This window comes from Salvelinus fontinalis, chromosome 1 (genome assembly GCF_029448725.1).
Source record: "Salvelinus fontinalis isolate EN_2023a chromosome 1, ASM2944872v1, whole genome shotgun sequence".
NCBI classification, from domain to species: domain Eukaryota; kingdom Metazoa; phylum Chordata; class Actinopteri; order Salmoniformes; family Salmonidae; genus Salvelinus; species Salvelinus fontinalis.
In genome coordinates this window covers 34523360-34546877 of record NC_074665.1, presented here as the reverse complement: position 1 = coordinate 34546877, position 23518 = coordinate 34523360, and the positions used below count along the sequence as shown (strand labels likewise).

The window sequence follows — 23518 nt, the reverse complement described above, 5'->3', positions numbered from 1 at the left end:
CTTGTCAACTAATCATCAAGCTCTTGACAAGTTGAATCAGGTGATTTTTGTCTGGGGCTACAACAAATGTGTTGTTGGGGCCTTTGGTCCTCGAGTACCCCCGAGTGGGGAACGCGAGTTTGGGAAATTGCCTTGTCTTCAAAACCCTAGGACTAGTGACTAAAAATGTGGTTTTATTTTAAAAGGTGTCCAACCCTTTCTTTTCACTAGAAATGGTATTGTTTTAAAAGGAGCATTTGGCTATTTTAAGGATCATAGGTCATTTTAATTATTCATGTATTAATTGTACAGTTTTTAGTGTCAAGTAATATGTAGTATTTTGAGTAGTGTAATTCATAAATTGTTATAAAACATTAGCTTTACAATATTGACTCCCCATTTAGGCAGACATAGCTCAAGACTTGTAGTAGACTACAGTAAATGCACTGAACACAAACAAGACGGGGGATCAGCTTATTTTCTTCCAATAATAATTTTTATTGAGACCCTTTTACATTGAAAAGGGACTTTTGTCAATCGCTGAGCTTTATTCATCATTAAAACAATTCTGCCATTTACATTCAATACTTTGAGCAACCAAGATAATACATTTTCAAAAACGTGCAATACACCCTCAATGTTTCCAGGAAATGTTAATTCCTCGTCGCCTGCTATTAGCTGAAAATGGCAAACAACTTTAAATGGTAAAAACATCAGTTCTAAAATCTAGAGTTCAGGTTTCTAACAGGGCTTCAGTGAATAAAATAATGAATGGTGCATTAACTGACATTTAAATTAAGGCTTCTTTGTAAATTATATTGAATATATTCAATATGTCAGCCCTGCATTGCACACCCATCTACAGTATATACAGAATTAGGTTTACTAAAGAGTACATGCTTGGAAATCCTTATTTTAAATCAGGTTGAGGGTTATATAAATGTTTGGCCTTCCTGACCCTTTTCCTTTATAAGTGACATTTACAGGTATAATCATAATAGCATACAGATTTACACGCATTTTCAAGAAATTCGGCTGGTACAATGTCAAGAGATGAAGAGAGTGAAGTAAATAAAATGTAAATATACATAATGGCACGCAAATCCATATTCATTTGAAGATTTACAACTAACATGTGAACCCTAAAAGTGCTTCTTAAAACAGGAGACTGAAAATGTGTTTAGTCACATCTGTCAAAAGTTCAGAAAGTGATTTAAAAATCAGCAAACGCACAATCAGAGTTGATGGGGAGAAACTAACAATTGAAAGAGCTTTATGTTCAGAAAATGTACATTATGTACCTATGCAATGTCCTGTGACAAACTAGGGTATTCAAATTACCTTTTAAGTCCGTTTAGGCTACATTAAGTAGTAAACAAAAACGTTATTTTTTAAAAGATATTCCCTATATAAAAGCATGAAAATTCAGTCCAAGTTTTGTTTCAACCACCTGTTGACATTTCATTTGTACATAACTTCAGCCAATAAAAACAACCCCCTCCACTCACTACTTGTCTTCATAAATAACATTTGCTTCCCCATATATCTGAGAGTTAAGCTATTGTTCCTGATCTTCTCTGCTTTAACACAATCTCTGCAGATGATTAGATTACAATGCTAATTTCTTTGTTCTCCTAATTGAAAGTCCACTAATTCTGACTTGCCTGACATGCCTGTGTTATTGATATGAGTGAGAGCCTGCTCACTGTGTCTGGTAGCCAGCCATGTTGAAGTTTCCCTGGTTGGGCATCACAGGACCGGTCTGGGGCTGGGACGGTGCCGGGGATCCAAACCCTCCAACCCAGGCTGGGGACTGGGACTGTCTGCAAGAGAGAAGACAACCACAACAAGGGTCACGGAATGATAGAGGCTGGTAAGTGAAAGCTTTGGGCTATAAAACACTGATTGCATTTGTCACCTTGAAAGGTTCTGTGCTGCTGCAGCCAGAATGGAGTCCCTGTGAACAAGATCTCATAGTTTAGTGTAGCTCTGGAGTCAAACCATTTCACCAGGTTCGCTATGACACTTGATATAGGCCTATGCTTGCAAATGTCAACCAGAAACTGTGGTTAAGGAGAATATTGCTGACAGAAAAGTAGTAACGGTGTTAAAATGTTAAATAGATACTGTTGAGGAAAGCAAACAGTCTTGATAAAAATGTTCTGAATGTAACCAGCAATGTGAGCCTCTTTTGTGCAATCACACCAGGAAGCCTACAGTATAGTCTGAAAAAAGAACAGAACTCCCTAATGAACAAGTGCTGCAAACAACTGAACTGGTTTGGATACTAAGGAAATAATTCTCCTTTCAAGAGCATTTCACAATGTGCATGATCTGAGTAATTAGTTTATACTTACTCTACACCAAATCCTTGCTGATTCCAAGACTGTCCATAAGACACTCCATAAGAAGGCACTTGCCAACCATTTGCCATGTACTGTTGTCCATACTGCTGGGCCTGGGGGCTCCCATACATTTGGCTCCATTGTCCCCACTGACTCTGACCCTGACCATACTCCATCTGTTTAAAGATACAATTGATCATAATACAATCATTTTCTGGGTGAGTAAAGAAAAATATATATATGCACTAGGAAATGTCGATATTTGAATTGAGCAGTGTCTCAATTAAAGATACTTGTGTCTACCTGTGGTACGCTTTTGGCAATGTCGGGGGATTCTTTGCCCCAGTAGCACTTCACTATGTGGCATTCGATGGACGTTCCATTTACAGAAACAATTGCATGGGCAGCACTTTCATGGGAGGAGAACCTGTCAGAAGAACACAAATGTCGACAAGAAACAGCAGTCAAGAAAAGTCATTCAGCACTGCAATCACAATGTAAAATAAAAATGTGCAACATGAGGAATTTAGTTTTTTTATGGTTGACGGTGTTAAGTAATAAGTACCGTTTTAAGAATACCAATCATAGGAAAACACACTGTAATAACTTATGAATAAACAAACTATTTATAAAAAGAGTGTACATATTATTCATACATTTGCATTTTATTCATGAGCATTTATACCATTTAAAACATGCTTAAAATAATTTATAAGGATATATAATGATAATATCCAAGTTATTATAAAGCATAACCAAAAAAGGATGGAATAAAACCATTTAACTACTTTCACAAATAAATCTGATTGGATTCTACAGTAGACATTATTATTGGGAGCTTTTGGTGTATTATTAGAAGATTTATTTTTTAGTCATGTACCGGTACTATCATCTACAGGCAGAATGAGGCAATACATAGTGTTGTACATAAACAAAATAGGGAACCTTTGCTCAGAACAAAACGGTACCTGATGAAAGAGTAACCTTTCTCTGGGAAAACTCTTATTTCCATAATTTGTCCAAAGGGCGAAAATGTCTGTCGCATGAGATGCTCTGCAAGGAAAAAGATTTCAATTAAACAATCATCCACCTTTGTCTGCCAACCCAGTCTTTATTTCCCAAACTCTATTTGTTGCGAACATCTAACGATTGATTCTAAATAGTCTGAGTGTAACTTTTCATGTTTAACTTGCCTGATAGTCCGGACTGGATTCCTCCACAGTACACAGTGCAGTTCTGGGGACTGGATTGGTTCACTACATCTTCAAACCTCAGCTGCTTCGAGCCAGCTGGTGTAAACATACAAAGGAGATAAATATGAACATTCAGCCTAATAACTCCCATTTCAACTCTATTAAATCAACAGTCTTATCTCACTCATACTTACTGTCTTGCACATTCTTTGGGGCGGGTGGCTTGCGAGTTGCCCAGTTGGTCCTTATCTGGCGTCCCCCTAACCACTGTCCCCCCATGTGCACAATGGCATTCTCTGCATCCTGTTTAAAACAAAAGACAACGTTTCCTCTCCAGATTCTACATTGTTCTATACATATTCTATAAACTATGTGCTATTATTATGTCATTTAAAACATGTTTTGTATACTAAATGGATGGATAAGAATATATATTCAACAGGAATAATTAACTATCAAATAAACTACAACTTGTACTTAAGTTACAAAACGACCAACATAGAACACAAAATGTGCATTTTCAGTGTACTTATTTATAAAACTTTAAAATTGTCTAAAGATCTAATCTACTGAAAATAGAAAATAGTAAACAGAAATAGAAATAACCTTCATCTTGTGTTCCTGCACCGGAGCCTTACCAGTTTGTTATAGAAGGACACAAATCCATACCCCTTAGATTTCCCTGTAGTCATGTCCTTCACAACACGAGCATCCCTGGAAGGACACAAGACAATAGCATCAGACCATTGCACCACTGTATAACATGCATAAATTAAAAAGGAACCACACACACACACACTGAACTTTGAATCGACTACATTGTCCCCTAAAATCCCAATAAATATCTTAAAGGTGCTACACAGGATTTGTTTTAATTTTTGCATTGTAATTTCAGAAAAGGTCCGTAATATATCTGCATTAACAGTGTAATGATAGTGTTTTACAGTATTAATTACTGTACCTGCCAGTGTTGTGATTGGCTGTGATATCGGTCTATTGATTTCTCCCGCCAGAGCAGCGTCTGTCGTCAAAATGGGAAGCTGTTCTGACTTTGTGGCATTGTTATCTAGTGGAAATCACTGTCATCTCCTGGTTACTAAAGTTCTACACTGTTCACTCAACTTCAGTTTATGTGAGAAAACAAGCACTGAATAGGGAATCATTTTACAATCTAAATTGCTGTGAAATATATTTTCATTAACAATAAATACCGTTTTTACAGCTGTTTGAAGCTGAAACCGGTTCGGTTTTAGTCCACCAGCTTCAAACAGCAGAAGAAAAAAAATAACATTTTGTTATTGAAAAGATAAATACACAGTGCTTAAGATGGTACAATGATTCCCTACACTATTCAGTGCTAGTTTTCTCACTTAAACTCTAATTTTGCGAACAGTGTAGAATTTTTGCAACCAGGAAATGACAGAGCGATTACCACTAGATAACACAGCCAAAGTCAGAACAGCTTTCCCATTTTGACAACAGATGTCGCTCTGGCGGGAGAAATCAATAGACGAATATCACAGCATATCAGGTCACCGTTGGGTCGGTAATACTGTGAAACACTATCATTCCACTATTAGCGGCAGACATTATGGACATTTTCTGAAATTACATTACAAAATTCAAGCACCTTTAACTACCTTAAAAACCCTAAACTGATTACGGATAAAAGGCAGCATTTGAAAACAAAAACAAGTACAAAGAAATGCAACATACACTGATAGTTTTAACTGCTTCTTTCTCCAGATAAATTTTCAGTTAAGGGTTCCCTGTCAAACAGTGCACCAATTATAATCCACAACACTTATGGACTACCATGCATTCCTAATATCTGCTGATGGTGTTCATCCTACCAATATAAATATATATAAATATCAAAGAGAAAAAAGGAATTAAATGGCATACATGGCCTGTTAACAGATTTCTTTATTTTTCCTGGTAAATTCTTTACCACCATTATGGAGTTTGGGGAGCTGCAAATTTGAAAACATTTTCAGATTTTTAGGAAAGGAGCAAAAACTATCAACATTAACAAACCAGAATCAGTTTTACACAAATCTTAAGTATATGTATTGAATATTGGAGTTTGTTATACTAAACTAGGTCATGTTAATACAAAAACACAAAAAGGTATAGAATAAATAGATATGAGAAAAACGTCTACATCTGAGTTTCCAGTGTGCACAGTTCCTTGCTGTTAGACTTCAAGCTCCTGTCCAATCCTATGAGCATTTCTGTAAAATAACCAGAATGCTATTACTTAACTGAGACTCACAACTACTGAAAGGCTGAATGCTTTTCAGGGTTACACATACAAAGCTTGACCTGCAATCTTATATTTGACATCCCAAACTACTTACCATTTCCTACATTTATCAAAAAAGCATGAGGGGAAAATAGAAAGCTGACATTCAATGTTGGCTGTGAAATTAGTGTGGTTTTAGATAGACTGAAAGTAAATAATTATGAATTACAATTAAAAATACTTTGTCACTTGTTCTGTAATCCTGCTTTTCACAAATGATCAAAACAGGGATAGAGATGTATGTATCAAGACTGGGTGTGATGTGCTTTAAAATGTAATTTCAACCAATAGTCAAAGGAATTACATCTACAGTATACAACACATTCGGAAAGTATTCAGACTAGAGCTCGACCGATTAATCGGAATGGCCGATTTCAAGTTTTCATACCAATCGGAAATCGGTATTTTTGGGCGCCGATTTGCCGATTTTGTGTGTGTTTTTTTACACCTTTATTTAATCTTTATTTAACTAGGCAAGTCAGTTAAGAACACATTCTTATTTTCAATGACGGCCTAGGAAACTAGGCAGAACGACAGATTTTTAACCTTGTCAGCTCGGGGGATCCAATCTTGCAACCTTGCAGTTAACTAGTCCAATGCTCTAACACCTGATTACATTGCACTCCACGAGGAGCCTGCCTGTTACGCAAATGCAGTAAGCTAAGGTAAGTTGCTAGCTAGCATTAAACTTATCTTATAAAAAACAATCAATCAATGACTGTCATCGCTCCAATGTGTACTTAACCATAAACATCAATGCCTTTCTTAAAATCAATACACAGGTATATATTTTAAACCTGCATATTTAGTTAAAAAACATCCAGGTTAGCAGGCAATATTAACCAGGTGAAATTGTGTCATTTCTCTTGCGTTCATTGCACGCAGAGTCAGGGTATATGCAACAGTCTGGCTCTTTGCAAACTAATTATGACATAACATTGAAGGTTGTGCAATGTAACAGGAATATTTAGACTCATGGATGCCACCCGTTAGATAAAATACGGAACGGAATAAACGTTTTGTTTTCGAGGTGATAGTTTCCAGATTAGCCAAAGGTATATGGTTTACAGAGAAATAGTCTACGCGTTATAATTCCTGTAATAACTTGCGGCTGAATTTGAAAGGGGTTCCTTCGTCATTTTACCGTTCATGTCTTCCATAGAGAATGTCTTGATCTACTTCAAATAAGGTCTGTGTTTCGTGCAGGCTTACCGCCTCGGCGTTTTGATACCTGTGTAAATCTCACTAGGATAAGGTAACATATTTTCATAAATCCACTCTACAAAAAAAATTATCTAAGCTTATATTTAGCCAATATTGATCAGAGTTACCTTGTCCTATGGATATCTACACAGTTATAAAATTGGCGGTGTAAGCCTGCACGAAACACAGACCTTATTTTAAGCGAATCTAAAAATATCCTATGCAATAAATGAAGGAACCGTTTTTCAGATTTTGCTAGGTGTCATGGGAATTATGACTCGCACTTTGGTTGTCAATTCTTACCATGCCCATTATTAAAATAGGATTTCCTGCATATAGAAATTAAGGTTTTTGTTTTCAACATTCATCACAGGTAACTTACTCTATTTTTTTTCAAACAGTTGAGAGTATTTGTCTCCTAAGCAGACACTTCAGAGCTGTGTGCGCGTGTGTGTATTTATGTATTATATTAAGTTAAAATAAGTGTTCATTGTTCATTCAGTATTGTTGCAATTGTCATTATTACAAAAATGTGTGTGTGATATATATAGATATAATTTTTTCTTTTCTTTTTCAAATTAAAATCGGCCGATTAATCGGTACCGGCTTTTTTGTCCTCCAATTATCGGTATCGGCATTGAAAAATCATAATCGGTCGACCTCTAATTCAGACCCCTTGACTTTTTCTAAATGTTCTTACGTTACAGCCTTATTCTATAATGGATTAAAGAAAATTGACAAAGCGAAAACAAGATTAGAAACTTTTGCAAATGTTTTACAAATAAAACACAGAAATATATTATTTACATAAGTATTCAGACCCTTTGCTATTAGACTCGAAATTGAGCTCAGGTACATCCTGTTTCCATTGATCATCCTTGAGATCTTTCTTCAACTTGGAGTCCACCTGTGGTAAATTCTATTGATTGGACACGATTCGGAAAGGCACACACCTGTCTATAATAAGATCCAACAGCTGACAGTGCATGTCAGAGCAAAAATCACCCCAAGGGGTCGAAGGGATTGTCCGTATAGCTCCGAGACAGGATTGTGTCGTGGCACAGATCTGGGGAAGGGTACCAAATAATTTTTGCAACATTGAAAGTCCCCAAGAACCCTGTGGCCTACATTCTTAAATGGAAGAAGTTTGAAACCACAAAGACTCTTCCTAGAGCTGGCCGCCACTCCTCTGTAAAAGGCACATGATAGCCCACTTGGAGTTTACCAAAAGGCACCTAAAGGACTCTCAGACCATGAGAAACAAGATTCTCTGGTCTCATGAGATTGAACTTTTTGCCCTGAATGCCAAGTGTCATGTCTGGAGGAAACCTGGCACGGTCCCTATGGTGAAGCATGTTGGTGGCAGCATCATGATGTGGGGATTTTGTTCAGCAGCAGGGACTGGGAGACTAGTCAGGATCGAGGGAAAGACGAACAGAGCAAATTACAGAGAGATCCTTGATGAAAACCTGCTCCAGAGCGCTCGGGACATCAGACTGGGGCGAAGGTGCACCTTCCAACAGGTCAGCGACGCTAAGCACACAGCCAAGACAACGCAGGAGTAGCTTAGGGACAAAGTCTCTGAATTTCCTTGAGTAGCCCAGCCAGAGCCAGGACTTGAACTCGATCGAACATCTCTAGAGACCTGAAAATAGCTGTGCAGCAACTCTCCAAATCCAACCTGACAGAGGATCTGCACAGAAGAATGGGAGAAACTCCCCAAATACATTTGTGCCAAGCTTGTAGCGTCATACCCAAGAAGACTCGAGGCTGTAATCGCTGCCAAAAGTGCTTCAACAGAGTACTAGGTAAAGGAATGCTTAAGTAAATGTGATATATTTCTGTAATTTTATTTAATAAATTTGCTAAAATTGAAAAAATAACTTTTTGCTTTGTCATTGTGAGGTATTGTGTGTGTATATTGATGAGGGGGAAAAACTATTTAATAGATTTTAAAATAAGGCTGTAACGTAACAATGTAGAAAAAGTCAAGGGGTCTGAATACTTTCCGAATGCACTGTATATACTGTATGTGGTTACACATCTATTCTGTTCATGGACCTCTTACAAACACATGTATTATGAGAAGAACTCTAAAGTTACTCGAATGATTCGACAAAATAACAGAGAAAAACTATTTCCAGGGGATGTCAAATCTGGAAACAACATACTAAATCCGACAAGCTTAAAACACAAAGCAACTTACGAGATTTTCCCAAAAGGGGCAAATGCAGCTTTGATATCCTCAGTGGTGATCTCAGGGCTCAGGTCTCCAACAAATACATGGAAGTGATCTGAAATGATCAAGACAGAATAACTATTATTCTCTAATGTAGCTACTGGGTGGCAGGTAGCCTAGCAGTTAGAGCGGTGGGCCAGTAACTGAAAGGTCGCTGGTTCGAATACCCAAGCAGACAACGTCAAAAATCTGTTGATGTATCCTTGAACAAGGCATTTAAAGCGTTGCGTGTCCATATATTTATATATTCTTAATTCCATTCATTTACTTAGATGTGTGTATTGGGTATATGTTATGTATTTGTTAGATATTACTGCAGTCGGAGCTAAAAGCACAAGCATTTCGCTACACCCACTAAACACGTATGTGACCGTACTAAATTTCACTGCACTTATCCGGTGTATGTGACAATAAATCATCTTATAGATTTTTTTACTGAGAAAAAATAAACAAAGATAGCTCAGATGTGGGAGTGACTTTAGAAATGTTTTTATTATTTTTTACTGCCTTTGTAGTAAAAGATGAAAAGGTTCAAATGTAAACACTTACTAGATGTGTCTTTCTTCTGGCTACTTGGAGTGGTTGCCCAATTTACTTTGACCTCCTGAAGAAGAAACAGTTCACAGAACAATGAAACGTAAGTGGAGCAAAGACATTCATTCCATGTCCCTTAAAGCAACTGTGAAAGGTTTACAACTAGGGGTGAAAATTATTCCGGTATTTTACAGATGTTTCATCCTGAGAATAAATCACTTCTCTCCCAGGTGACCCGGTGTTTCCCGCCAAAACCGGAAGTGTCATTCAAAAGCATTATAAGGCATATAAATATGTCTGGATTTGATTAGAGCTTTGATCAGCAAGAACATTCTAACCTGATGCTACCTGAGCCTGATGAGCCATATATTAAATACATTTTATGATCCCTACATTAATGATATTTAATGAGCCCAAGCCCAAAATGTGCCAAATTATTGTGCAGTTTTCCAATATATACAGTTGAAGTCGGAAGTTTACATACACCTTAGCCAAATACATTTAAACTCAGTTTTTCACAATTCCTGACATTAAATCCTAGTAAAAATTCCCTGTCGTAGGTCAGTTAAAATAAAGTGGTGATCCTAAGAATGTGAAAACATCAGAATAATAGTAGAGAGAATGATTTATTTCAGCTTTTATTTCTTTCACCACATTCCCAGTGGGTCAGAAGTTTAGATCTACCAAATACTAATTGAGTGTCATTGCCTTTAAAATGTTTAACTTGGGTCAAATATTTCGGGTAGCCTTCCACAAGCTTCCCACAATAAGTTGGGTGAATTTTGGCCCATTCCTCCTGACAGAACTGGTGTAACTGAGTCAGGTTTGTAGGCCTCCTTGCTCGCACAGGCTTTTTCAGTTCTGCCCACAAATTTTATATAGGATTGAGGTCCGGGCTTAGTGATGGCCACTCCAATACCTTGACTTTGTTGTCCTTAAGCCATTTTGTCACAACTTTGGAAGTATGCTTGGGGCCATTGTCCATTTGGAAGACCCATTTGCGACCAAGCTTTAATTTCCTGACTGATGTCTTGAGATTTTGCTTCAATATATCCACATAGAATCATGAGGCAGGAAAATTATCTATTTTATGAAGCGCACCAATCCCTCCTGCAGCAAAGCACCCCCACAACATGATGCTGCCACCCCCGTGCTTCACGGTTGGGATGGTGTTCTTCGGCTTTCAAACCTCCCCCTTTTTCATCCAAACATAAATGGTCATTATGGCCAAACAGTTCTATTTTTGTTTCATCAGACCGGAGACCATTTTTTCCAAAAATAGTGTCTTTGTCCCCATGTGCAGTTGCAAACCGTAGTCTGGCTTTTTTATGGCGGTTTTGGAGCAGTGGCTTCTTCCTTGCTAAGCTGCCGTTCAAGTTATGTTGAAATAAGACTTGTTTTACTGTGGATATAGATACTTTAGTACCAGTTTCCTCCAGCGTCTTCAAGAGGTCCTTTGCTGTTGTTCTGGGATTGATTTGCACTTTTCGCACCAAAGTACGTTCATCTCTAGGCGACAGAACGCGTCTCCTTCCAGAGCGGTGTGACGGCTACGAGGTCCCATGGTATTTATACTTGCATACTATTGTTTGTACAGATGAACGTGGTACCTTCAGGCGTTTAGAAATTGCTCCCAAGGATGAACCAGACTTGTGGAGGTTTACCATTTTTGGCTGATTTCTTTTGATTTTCCCATGATGTCAAGCAAAGAGGCACTGAGTTTGAAGGTAGGCCTTGAAATACATCCACAGGTAGACCTCCAATTGACTCAGATGATGTCAATTAGCCTATCAGAAGCTTCTAAAGCCATGACGTCAATTTCTGGAAATTTCCAAGCTGTTAAAAGGCACAGTAAACTTAGTGTATGTACACTTCTGACGCACTGGAATTGTGATAAAGTGAATTATAAGTGAAATAATCTGTCTGTAAACAATTGTTGGAAAAATTACTTGTCCTAACCAGCATTCCCAAACTATAGTTTGTTAACAAGAAATTTGTGGAGTGGTTGAAAAACTAGTTTTAATGACTCCAACCTAAGTGTATGTAAACTTCCCACTTCAACTATACATGATATAGGCTACTACACATTACGCACGACAGAAAAACATAAAAGCCCATAGACGTCGTTAGCTATATGCTCTCGTGTAAATAAATTAAACTAGCCCAGGTAGGCTAATCTTTTTGAGTGTAAACTGTATTACTGTACCTTATTGTATTATATGGACTGAAATTACGGACCTCGTTCAAACCATGATAAAGCAGAAGAAAACATGATTCTGGTGCAGCATAGGTATATAGACTTCCGTATTTCTTTTTTTATAGTAGGGCCTATTTGTATAGTTAGTAGGCTGACGCATATACAGTGCATTCGGAAAGTATTCAGACACCTTGACTTTTTCCACATTTTGTTATGTTACAGCCTTATAACATTTATTCAATTGTTTTTTTTGCCTCAATCTGCACACATTACCCCATAATGACAAAGCAAAAACAGGTTTTTAGAAATGTTTGAAAATATATATATATATATATATTATTAAAAAAAAATGATATCACATTAACATAAGAATTCAGACTTTACTCAGTACTTTGTTAAATCACCTTTGGCGGCAACTACGGTCTCGAGTCTTCATGAGTGTGACGCTACAAGCTTGGCACACCTGTATTTGGAGAGTTTCTCCCATTCTTCTCTGCAGATCCTCTCAAGCTCTGTCAGTTTGGATGGGGAGCGTCGCTGCACAGCTATTTTCAAGCCTCTCCAGAGATGTTCGATCAGGTTCAAGTCCTAGCTCTGGCTGGGCCACTCAAGGACATTCAGAGACTTGTCCCAAAGCTACTCCTGCGTTGTCTTCGCTGTATGCTTAGTGTCGTTGTCATTTTGGAAGGTGAACCTTCGCCCCAGTCTTAGGGCCTGAGCACTCTGGAGCAGGTTTTCATCAAAGATCTCTCTACACTTTTCTCCATTCATCTTTGCCTCGATCCTGACTAGTCTCCCAGTCCCTGCCGCTGAAAAACATGCCCACAGCATGATGCAGCCACCACCATGCTTCCCCGTAGGGATGGTGTCAGGTTTCCTCCAAATGTGACGCTTGGCATTCAGGCCAAAGAGTTCAATCTTGGTTTCATCAGACAAGAGAATCTTGTTTCTCATGGTCTGAGTCTTTAGGTGCCTTTTGGCAAACTCCAAGCAGGCTGTCATGTGCCTTTTACTGAGGAGTGGCTTCGTCTGACTTCACTCTACTATAATGGCCTGATTGGTGGATTGCTGCAGAGATGGTTGTCCTTCTGGAAGGTTCTCCCATCTCCACAGAGGAACTCTGGATCTCTGTGAGAGTGACCATCGGGTTCTTGGTCACCTCCTTGACCAAGGCCCTTCTCCCCCTGATTACTCAGTTTGCCCGTGTTGCTAGCTCTAGGAAGAGTCTTGGTGGTTCCATACTTCTTCCATTTAAGAATGATGGAGGCCACTGTGTTCTTGGTGACCTTCAATGCTGCATAAATGTTTTGGTACCCTTCCCCAGATCTGTGCCTTGACACAAACCTGTCTCGGAGCTCTATGGACAATTCCTTCAACCTCATGGCTTGGTTTTTGCTCTGACATGCACTGTCAACTGTGGGACCTTATATAGACAGGTGTTTGCATTTCCAAATCTTGTCCAATCAATTGAATTTACCACAGGTGGACTCCAATCAAGTAGTAGAAACATCTAAGGATGATCAATGGAAACAGGATGCACCAGAGCTCAACTTTGAGTCTCATAGCAAAGGGTCTGAATACTTATGTAAATAAGGTATTCAGTTTTTATTTTATACTCTAGCAAAAATGTCTAAAAATCTGCTTTCGCTTCGTCATCATGGGGTATTGTGTGTAGATTGCTGAGGAAATTGTTTTATTTAATCCATTTTAGAATAAGGCTGGAACGTAACAAAATGTGGAAAAAGTCAAGGGGTCTGAATACTTTCCGAATGCACTCTATATACCTTTCATAATATTTCCCCTAATGTTATTAGCCTACTTCCTCAATCTCTCTAATGTTGCTTCATTCCTTCCTCGCTTTCAAAAGTTAAATTAAATAAGTTTTGTTGTCCTTGTCTTCATCCTTCTAATGACCTCCTTGAATAATATAGGTCTAGAATTAGATGCAGAAGGCTTTCACTTCTCTTCAAGAATGCTCATGGGTATGAATAAATAACTGCTATAGCAAAGGAGCGTTTTTAAGGAGAGGCCAGCAGAGCACAGGTCTCTTGCACAATACGCACACACAGAGGTTATAAGTTAAAATCTTATTATGCACAACCCATCATTAATTAGCTAAATATAAGGCTGATACTGCATTGAATTTATTACCTGAAAGAGGTAGGCTAGGACATCTATATATAGGGCTATATATCAATCTAGAATAGGATTATCTATTTGGATGCAATTTGAATGGAGTTGATAGAGGGAGAGAAAGACTGCGAGAAGATTGCTTGCACGTGCACTAATTTATAGCAACGACATTCGAGTGACAAGCTGTTTAAAAACTCTGCAGCTGAAATAAAATGTTTTTTTTATCTTCACAATTAAAAAAACAAGGTGACCCACAAAAGCCAGATAGAGATGGGTAAATTAGACGCGCACTCTGTCTTTATATTACTGTAGCATAGGCTATGCTGCAGCAAATGTAGGCCTACCTGTCACAAGAACAAAAGTTACCATGATGAGCTGATACGTCTACATGCAATCTCGATTTAGACATGGCATGTAATTTAACAGTTCCATTTCACGACATCCTGTTCATATAAATAATCTACCGGTTTCTTGCAGTTATTTATCTCGGGGAAAGGGGAGTAGTGTTGTGCGGTAAATCCCGGTAAATTCCAGTAACTGGGTTCCTGCCATTCAACTCTAGTTATAACCAGCACTTAGCAAGAAAACCTCCTCCACACAGAGTACTACATTTGAATGGGAAAATTACCTTTCCCAATATCTTCCTCCCGTTCATGGCTGCTAAGGCAGCAGCAGCATCTCTATGTTCAAAGAACTCCACAAAGCAATACGGGTCATTGCTTGATTGCTGCAAAACAGAAAATCCGACAGAAGAATTCATCCTCCTGCTATCGGGTTGCTGAGGAAAAAGAAGTTGGGAGAGTATATTATTGCCAAACATATAACATTTGGAATATAACTGCAAGAACTGAGTAACCATGTTACTCTACTGGGGGGATTACCATGTATCATCAGCATTGTGTTGCAATATGTAACATTGTTTAAAAGGCTGGGATTCAATAACCCTAACTTTCCTCTTTGGTACAAAGGCTAACCTGAAGGCTATTTTATACATAAACATAATAAAGCAATTTGATCTGATTGCATTCATTGCACAATATCTAGATATAACCCACTATAATAGTAGAGGACTCAGTTACCATTTTGGAGGCATTTGAAAAAGGCCTAATCATACATTTACTAAAGGGGAGAGAAAAGTAGCCGAAACAGAAAACACCCCATTTAGACTAGTAAATATCCCCTGATATATCTGACTAAACAAGACATTCAGGACAAAAAAAAAAGAGATCAAACCAAAGACTGTCATCTAGTTCATATGGATGGTAGCCTATACCGTCTCACCCAGCTACGCTGGAGATGTCGAGAAACTCGAGGACAGGTCCACTAGAGGCCATTACATCAGCATCCCATGGTAGACCATGTTTACCCTTCTCCCCCTGTAACTACGGTAAGTGACAGGAGGAGGATATTAGAAAGGTTTACTCCCAAGTTAGGGGAGGTGCTGAATCCGATCCCTTTTGGGTGACGATGACATTATTTAAAGATACATTTTAGGTTCTGCAAAGATCTAGGCTAAATGCTTTATGAAAGAGTAGGCCTAACCTAATTACAAATGACATTTTCTCTACTTGATGTGTCAAGGCAATTATGTAAATGTTATGGTGTGTTTATCTTAAAAAAATAAAAGGAGAGCCGCACACACTAGGAGCTCAGATGCAAAAGTATTTATGTCCAACGTTTCGACAGACAAGCTGTCTTCATCAGGGTATAATGACAAACACTGCGGGATGACTCATTTATATAGTGTCAAAAGACACACACAGGTGTCTGTAATCATGGCCGGGTGTGGCCTGATATCATTGGTTAATTCTCATATATTAAAATAGCATACAAAAAACTAATGGATAGCGTATGATCATAGATACAAGTTGATCTGAAGCCATTCTTGTGATTTTGCTATTGTAAATGTTTTGTAGGCTTATGTAGCCAAATTGTATCTTTGATCATACATTATCCATTCATGTTTTTTGTATGCTATTTTAATATATGAGAATTAACCAATGATATCAGGCCACACCCGGCCATGATTAGACACCTGTGTGACCACTTCTTTTGACTCTATATAAATGAGTCATCCCGCAGTGTTTGTCATTATACCCTGATGAAGACCGCTTGTCTGTCGAAACATTGGACATAAATATTTTTGCATCTGAGCTCCTAGAGTGTGTGGCTCTCCTTTATTTTTTTAAGTGTTCCACTCCGCTAGCCAGCACCTCGCCTAAATAGGTGTGCGTTTCTTTCGCCTCTAGATTATCAACATGATGGAAATGTAAATCAGTTAAGTGATTTTTTTTTTTTTAATTAAGTGAAAAATAAGACCAACAAAGGCAACATAAAAAATGTATGGAAAATGGGACATAATTATGTAAAAAACTGGTATGTTCCATAACCACGTTTCCATCCACTGTATTTATGAGAGTAAAATCATACCATTGAAACCATAATTGACGTAAATGTGGAGTCACGTGATGATATGGTATGTGATCCTCCCACTACAACTCTTTAAACCATGCAATTTATTAGGCTTGTGATGAAATAAGTTATGATGAACTTCACAGGCTGGTGCACACTGATGAGCTTGATGCTCCTTTCCAAGGTTCTTATTCTGGTGACATCATGATTGATGCTTGACTGCCATTTGACAAAAAAAATTTATTCTCACTCTTACATGCTGACCACACATTGGGCTGCAAAATAAATGTACACATACATGTTATTCAATCATTGCACCCTCACTGCTCGCTAACAAGCGTCTGCATAGCCAGGCGCTAAAATAGAACTTGGTTCTATTTGTGACGCATGATGCGCTGCAAGTCCCGCCTCTCCCATCTCCTCATTGGTTTTTAGGAGCATATACCCACGTAGGTGATTGAAAGATGAACTGAGGTCTACAACCCAGTCCAGTTGGCAGTGGTAATGCACCTTAAAGTTGGTTGCCAACCGCCATATAAAGTCCAAAGAAGAAGCCTGAAGGAGAGATTACTAGAAACAAACTTTGACCCTTCTACCAATTGTCGTGGTAGAGGACCTTGTGCATTTCAGGGAAAATAAACAACCCAATGTTTATATCCCAGGACAAATTAGCTAGCAACAGCAAGCTAGCTAGCTAAATGTTTAATGCTTTTCGACCTGTCCCCAAATTAATATAGTTGGTTCAGAGTTTGTTTTGATATTTCAACCTCCGTGTCCTGAACGCTTCTGGTGTGGGTGGACAAAATCAACATGCGGACGCACACAAGCGAGCGGTCTGGTCAGCATGTTATCCATAATAATCTCATGTAGACTAGCCTACCCGCACTGTATCTGCGAGCTGTGGGCTAGAGTGCATGTGCCAAGACCAGAGCAGACACATTTGCTATTTAACGCAACAGTTTTGGTCACAAAACTATCGGTAGTTGAAAATGCAATGGAAACACATTGAACTTTAGATTTTATTCAGTACATGAAAACTTAAGCGAAAAAGGACATTGTGTGCACTACGTCATCACGCACTGATTTTTCTCCGCAACAACTCCATTTGGTGGAAACACCACTGGTGGGAAAATGCATATATTTTCTTTATGCAGATTTTTTGCGTATTTGCATGAAAATCTGTCACCAATTGGATGGAAACCTAGCTAATGACAGTTGTTACAGTCAAAGGTTTACCATAGTAGGTACCCTGTATACTGACTTGAATTCCTAGACTTAGTACATAATCCATTAAACTAATTGTCTCCATAAATCATCAAAGTTAATAGAGCAGAATACATCTTACCTCAGTTATCATTTTACAACTTTTGCAAGGTCCAATTTGGGTGAACAGCTGAAGAATCAAAATTTCTGTTACATCTCTGGACAGGTTACCAACATACCTAGGAAAAAAGATGGGGTAAATTAGTGATCTTAGAAGGTTGGAAGCTGATGATTTAAGGATAGGCTACACCATGGAAGTTTAGTTGCTTAAAATGTTGGCTTGAATGTTATTTATGGAATAATATCTCATTAATCTTTAGTTTTAGGCACACAAATCTACCTTTGTTAATGGTTGTGGGAAGGCATGGCCCTGCCTGTACAATGAGGACATATCTAGAAAAAATTCTATCTATTTAGGGGACTTTCGGCTCTAGGCCTAGGAGACCCCTTTTAGCAATAGAGCACCCCCAAAGGCAAAAGGTCTGAATATGCATTTTAAAGTTTAGCCTATAGGTCTGTATAGCCTCAAGATCTAACAAAATGTAGATTGAAAGAGTTATTTCAAATGTTATCAGTCACATGTTATGTAAACAACAGGTGTAGACTAACAGTGTAATGCTTATGGACCCTTCCCAACAATGTAGAGACAAAAATTAGAAATAATAGATACATAATAACACGAGGAATAAATACACAATGAGTAACGATAACTTGGCTATATACACAGGGTACCATTACCGAGTCAATGTGCAGAGGTACGAAGTAGTTGAGGTAGATTTGTACATATAGGTAGTGATAAAGTGACTAGGCAACTGAATAGATAATAAACAGTAACAGCAGTGTATGTGATGGGTTAATGCAGGTAGTTAAATAGTTAACCAATAGCTCCCCGTACAAACTATTTAGCAGTCTTATGGCTTGGGGGTAGAAGCAGTTTAGGGTCCTGTTAGGCCCCGACTTGTTGCATCGGTACCGCTTGCCGTGCGGTAGCAGAGAGAACAGTCTATGACTTGGGTGGCTGGACTCTGAACATTTTTAGGGCCTTCCTCTGACACCGCCTGGTATAGAGGTCCTGGATGGCAGGGAGCTTGGCCTCGGTGATGTACTGGGCCGTACGCACTACCCTCTGTAGCAATTTGCGGTCAGATGGAAAGCAGTTGCCACATCAAGCGGTGATGCAGCCAGTCAACATGCTCTCAATGGTGCAGCTGTAGAACTTTTTGAGGATCTGAGGGCCCATGCCAAATCTTTTCAGCCTCCTGAGGAGGACACGGCGTTGTCGTGCCCTCTTCACAACTGTGTTGGTGTGTGTGGACCATGATTATTCCTTAGTGATGTGGACACCGAGGAACTCCAACTGCTCCACTACAGCCCAGTCGATGTGGATGGGGGAGTGCTCTACCCTCTGTAGTGCACGATCAGTTCCTTTGTCTTGCTGACGTTGAGGGAGAGGTTGTTGGAACCACACTGCCAGGTTTCTGACCTCATCCCTGTACGCCATCTCATTGTTGTCGGTGATCAGGCCTAGCACCGTTGTGTCGTCTGGTGTTGGAGTAGTGGCGGTCAGTGTTAGTGTTATGTAACACTGTAAATGATAGGAATTAGTGGTTTTAGGTGGAGTTTTCCTTTAACATCCACTTCATCAGACCACTTCCATATTGAGCACGTCATTGGTACTTCCTGTTTTAGTTTTTGCTTGTAAGCAGGAATCAGGAGGATGAAGTTATGGTCAGATTTGCCAAATGCAGGGCGAGGGACTGAGGGTGAGCTTTGTATGTGGAATAAAGATGATCTAGAGTTTTTTCACCTTAGTTGCACAGGTGACATGCTGGTAGAAATGAGGTAAAACGGATTTCAGTTGTCCTGCATTAAAGTCACCGACCACTAGGAGTGCCGCCTCTGGGTGAACATTTTCTTGTTTTCTTATGGTTATGGCCATATAGAGTCCCGCAGTGGAGGTGTCATAATACCCTTAAAACCTAGTGGTCAAACAGGGAAATGGTTCCAATCGTTTGCCCACCATACATTTTCCCCATAGGGTATTTTAGAAACACTTAAAATAAGGGCTGCGTTTCAAGTAGGCTTACCCTGGCGTGGCGTGTTGATAACCATGTAAATCTCTCTCGGACAAGGTGAGTTTTATCAATATATTCGGCTCTATTTACTCTCAGATTCGAAAATTCTAATAAGCATCAAAGTAGACATCATGCAAAACCTGCACGTCATCTCTAGCTGACACAATTGAAAACTTGCATAAGACAGTTCACAGAATTTTCTATTTAAATTAATGTAGCCAATTTATTAATTACTACAGGCGTATATATTGACAAGTCACCTTGTCCTGGATAGATTTACATGATTATCAAAACGTCACGCCAGGGTAAGCCTACATGAAACACAGCCCTTATTTTAAGTGTTATTTTAAGTGTTTCCTGTTTGACCACTAGGTTTTATCGGTATTATGACTCATACTCTGGTACTCTACACAGCTCATTGAGTGCGGTCTTAGTGTCAACATTGGTTTGTGGTGGTAAATAGACAGCTAAGAAAAATATAGATGAAAACTCTCTCGGTAAATAGTATGGTCTACAGCTTATCATGAGGTATTCTAACTCATGCAAGCAGAACCTTGAAACTTACATAATATTAGAGATTGTGCACCAGCTGTTAACAAGTAAGACCTAAATTGGTTAAACAAGGAGGACCAAGGCACTCTGTTTGCAATTAATTATAGCCTAATTATTTATTATAGCTAGCTAGCCCAACCAAAGTAGCATAGTTACAGCTGTAGCTAGCTAACATATCTACTTGTTGATACTAGCTAACATTAGATAATTCATTTCAAATAACATACTTTCACCTCACCAATTCAGTATGGAGACAAGAGGAAGGCATAACTTAACACCAATGTACGTATGGTTAGCTGACGCACTTTTGTACATCGTGCTGTAACGTACAATTTACCTTATTTTTGTGCCTAATAAAAGTAATACTTCCAGGTCAACTGTAATATGAACACCATTGTAAAGCAAAATTTCTCCCCTTTCCAGCAAAATCAATGACGAGACCTTCATGCTGCACGTCTCTGCATGATTGAAGAAGGCAATGAGCTCCGTCTGGTCTTTTTTTAAATGACGGGTGGGGAAGCGAAACCTACTGTGTGAAAGGGAAAGATAGGGTGAAAAAAGCAGTTTCCCACATGGCTTATCTGTCCAACTTATCACCTCTAAGCTGTAAATAAAACACTATAAAGAGTTTATATAAAATGTCATTACATACCTATTTGAAGATTTGTGTTGAATATGAATCGGGTTTTTAGGGCGGCGCTAAAGTTATCTTCAGAAGTAAACAGCAGCTGTCGCAGTTTTTGAGAGTCATGTTGGCTTACAGTGATGACGCAAAAAATGAATACATTCAGTTATACAATTGACTAGGTATCCCCTTACCCTGTCCCTTTTTTATTTTTTATTTAAGAGCGAAGAGCTACACCAGTTGGAGAGACTGTATGACACAGAATGAGTAGCATTATGCATGTTGTATGTTATGTCATGAGACGTCACAATTTAACGTACAGCGTCAGAGGATTCCGTTTTTTCAACTTTTCTCCAATACAATCGGGTAATTACCATGTCAATCAACGCTTGAATAGAAACATAGTCACATTCCAGATTTTGACGCCAACACAGTCCCATTTGTTTTCATTGCTGCCTCGTTTGAGCAAGTTTGTACGGAATGGGGTTAGTCAACAGTAAATACACCAGCGTTGATAAAAACAATTAGTTGGTCGCGGGGAGATTTACATACATTAGCTTTGCTTTCAATTGTATTAGGTTGGACAAAAACAGTCCATGGGAAGCGAGAAGTTAAATACAATTCCATTAAATTTACTGCACTGGTGGTCAGGACGGTTGATCATTATAACGGGGGGATTTGAGAAATATGTAAAGGATCGTATTATTAAAACAGATTGAACGTGAGTCTGTTGGAGACCCACTTCGTCTGTTTACCTCACGTCAAAATAAAAGTCCACCACAAATGATTCACTTATTGTCCACATATTGCGTACGTGCAGGACTTTTATTTTGAAATTTTTAAAAGCACCTCGCTGACAGCTAACGTTATCCAAAGCCAGCCAAGCTGAGGAACGTTCAACTCCGTTCTCGATATAAGAACGAAGTTGAGCGTGCCGACCTCAGTTTAGACCAGCCATGATTGGGACATTTCAACATGAAGATAGCTAGCTAAGAAGATACCAATAGCTTACTAGCTAAGTAGTTCTAACCAGCTGATGTGTCATGCAATATATTATTGCATAAGTTCATGTATATAGTTTGGTCAGCCTACTTGATAGTTTTGTAGCCTTTGTTTCACTCGGAGAGAAACAGTATGCTGATGAGTGAGAGGTTGAAATGAGGAAGCTGTTGAGGTCGATAGCTAACTAACATTAGCAAGCTAACTTGGCAACGTCGTGACTGTTGTGTTGACTACTTACAGGGTTTTGGGGTGGCTTTCGTCTTCCATGTTCAGAAATCGATTGGCATAAATGTCGACTAACTAACTGGGTGTGCTGAATTAAATAAGAAGAGGCCCTAAATCAATTTATTTATACGGTATCTAAGCTAGCTATCTAAGAGAAAGAAAATGGCGCAAACCGGAGAGCCAGGAAGCTGACTGATGCACATGCGCATGTCGCCTACAGAGGGACGGAGTGAAAAATAAGTTGAGTCAGCACTAGAATAAAACAAGGCAACAGTAAACACTCAAATGATGCAGCGCCCGAATGAGGCAGCGGGAACATAGTTAAAAATAGTAGCATACACTGCAAATTGACCGCAAGAATCCCAAACAGATATAGTACGTTAGGCTATTTTTAAAAAAACAACCGTTTCATACCTTACAGTGGGATACGATCACATAAACCTCTATTTATGTATGGGAATACCTGGGAACAGATTTTCAAAATTAAAACTACTTTGAGCTCATTTCCTGCTGATTTTTTACAGTATTTGATGTCCTATATATACACAGTGACAGTCAAACGTTTGGACTACTCATTCAACTCATTCTTTATTTGAACTATTTTCAAAATTGTAGAATAATAGTGAAGACATCAAAACTATGAAATAACACATGGAACGTTAAACAAATAAAAAATATATTTTATATTTGAGATTGTTCTTTGCCTTGATGACATCTTTTGCATTTTCTCAGTCAGCTTTTTAAAAATGTTTTTTTATTAAATGTAACTTTTATTTAACTAGGCAAGTCAGTTATGAACAAATTCTTATTTACAATGACTGGCCAAACCCAGATGACGCTGGGCCAATTGGGCACCACCCTATGGGACTCCCAATCACAGCCAGTTGTGAAACAACCTGGATTTGAAGCCCAAATAAATACTTCACAGAGTTAAAGTAAGAGACACATCTCAATATCAACTGTTCAGAAGAGACTGTGTGAATCAGGTCTTTATGGTCGAATTGCTGCAAAGAAATCACTAATAAAGGACACCAATAATAAGAAGAGACTTGCTGCGGTGGAAATCTGTCTTTTGGTCTGATGAGTCGAAATTTGAGATTTTTGGTTCCAACCACTGTGTCTTTGTGAGACGCAGAGTAGGTGAACAGATGATCTCTGTATGTGTGTGTAACGGATGTGAAATGGCTAGCTAGTTAGCGGGTACGCGCTACTTGCGTTTCAATCAGTTACGTCACT

General features: G+C 38.7%; 1 protein-coding gene across 3 annotated transcripts; it reads right to left on the bottom strand.

Annotated features, from left to right (window-relative positions):
- Window positions 1-453: 453 nt before the first annotated feature.
- Window positions 454-22495, bottom strand: LOC129853609 (nucleolysin TIAR-like). Of its 3 annotated transcripts, XM_055919820.1 has the most exons (13): window positions 22296-22494; window positions 17886-17982; window positions 14757-14906; window positions 9814-9868; window positions 9232-9319; window positions 4156-4231; window positions 3712-3820; window positions 3518-3613; window positions 3293-3377; window positions 2628-2751; window positions 2337-2500; window positions 1898-1936; window positions 454-1802 (listed from the first exon to the last, which is right to left on the bottom strand). In XM_055919820.1, the coding sequence occupies exons 1-13, from the start codon at window positions 22322-22324 to the stop codon at window positions 1682-1684; spliced, it is 1233 nt and encodes a 410-aa protein (XP_055775795.1). In that variant the 5' UTR covers window positions 22325-22494; the 3' UTR covers window positions 454-1681. The 3 variants fall into 3 exon arrangements, with proteins under 3 accessions (XP_055775795.1, XP_055775802.1, XP_055775811.1); XM_055919827.1 differs by lacking the exons at window positions 9232-9319; window positions 9814-9868; window positions 14757-14906; window positions 17886-17982; window positions 22296-22494 and adding exons at window positions 5423-5490; window positions 5682-5697; XM_055919836.1 differs by lacking the exons at window positions 454-1802; window positions 1898-1936; window positions 2337-2500; ... (1 more) ...; window positions 3293-3377; window positions 3518-3613 and having other exon boundaries at window positions 3731-3820; window positions 4124-4231; window positions 22296-22495.
- Between the last annotated feature and the right edge of the window lie 1023 nt (window positions 22496-23518).

What these genes read in the sequence shown, in the direction of transcription:
- LOC129853609 (XM_055919820.1), bottom strand. Translation starts at nt 22,324, where the DNA reads ATGGAAGACGAAAGCCACCCCAAAACCCT. An exon ending in CCCAAAGAATGTGCAAGACA is followed by an intron (nt 3,614 to 3,711) that starts GTAAGTATGAGT and finishes TGTTTACACCAG; the next exon opens with CTGGCTCGAAGCAGCTGAGG. An exon ending in AATCCAGTCCGGACTATCAG is followed by an intron (nt 3,378 to 3,517) that starts GCAAGTTAAACA and finishes TTTTCCTTGCAG; the next exon opens with AGCATCTCATGCGACAGACA.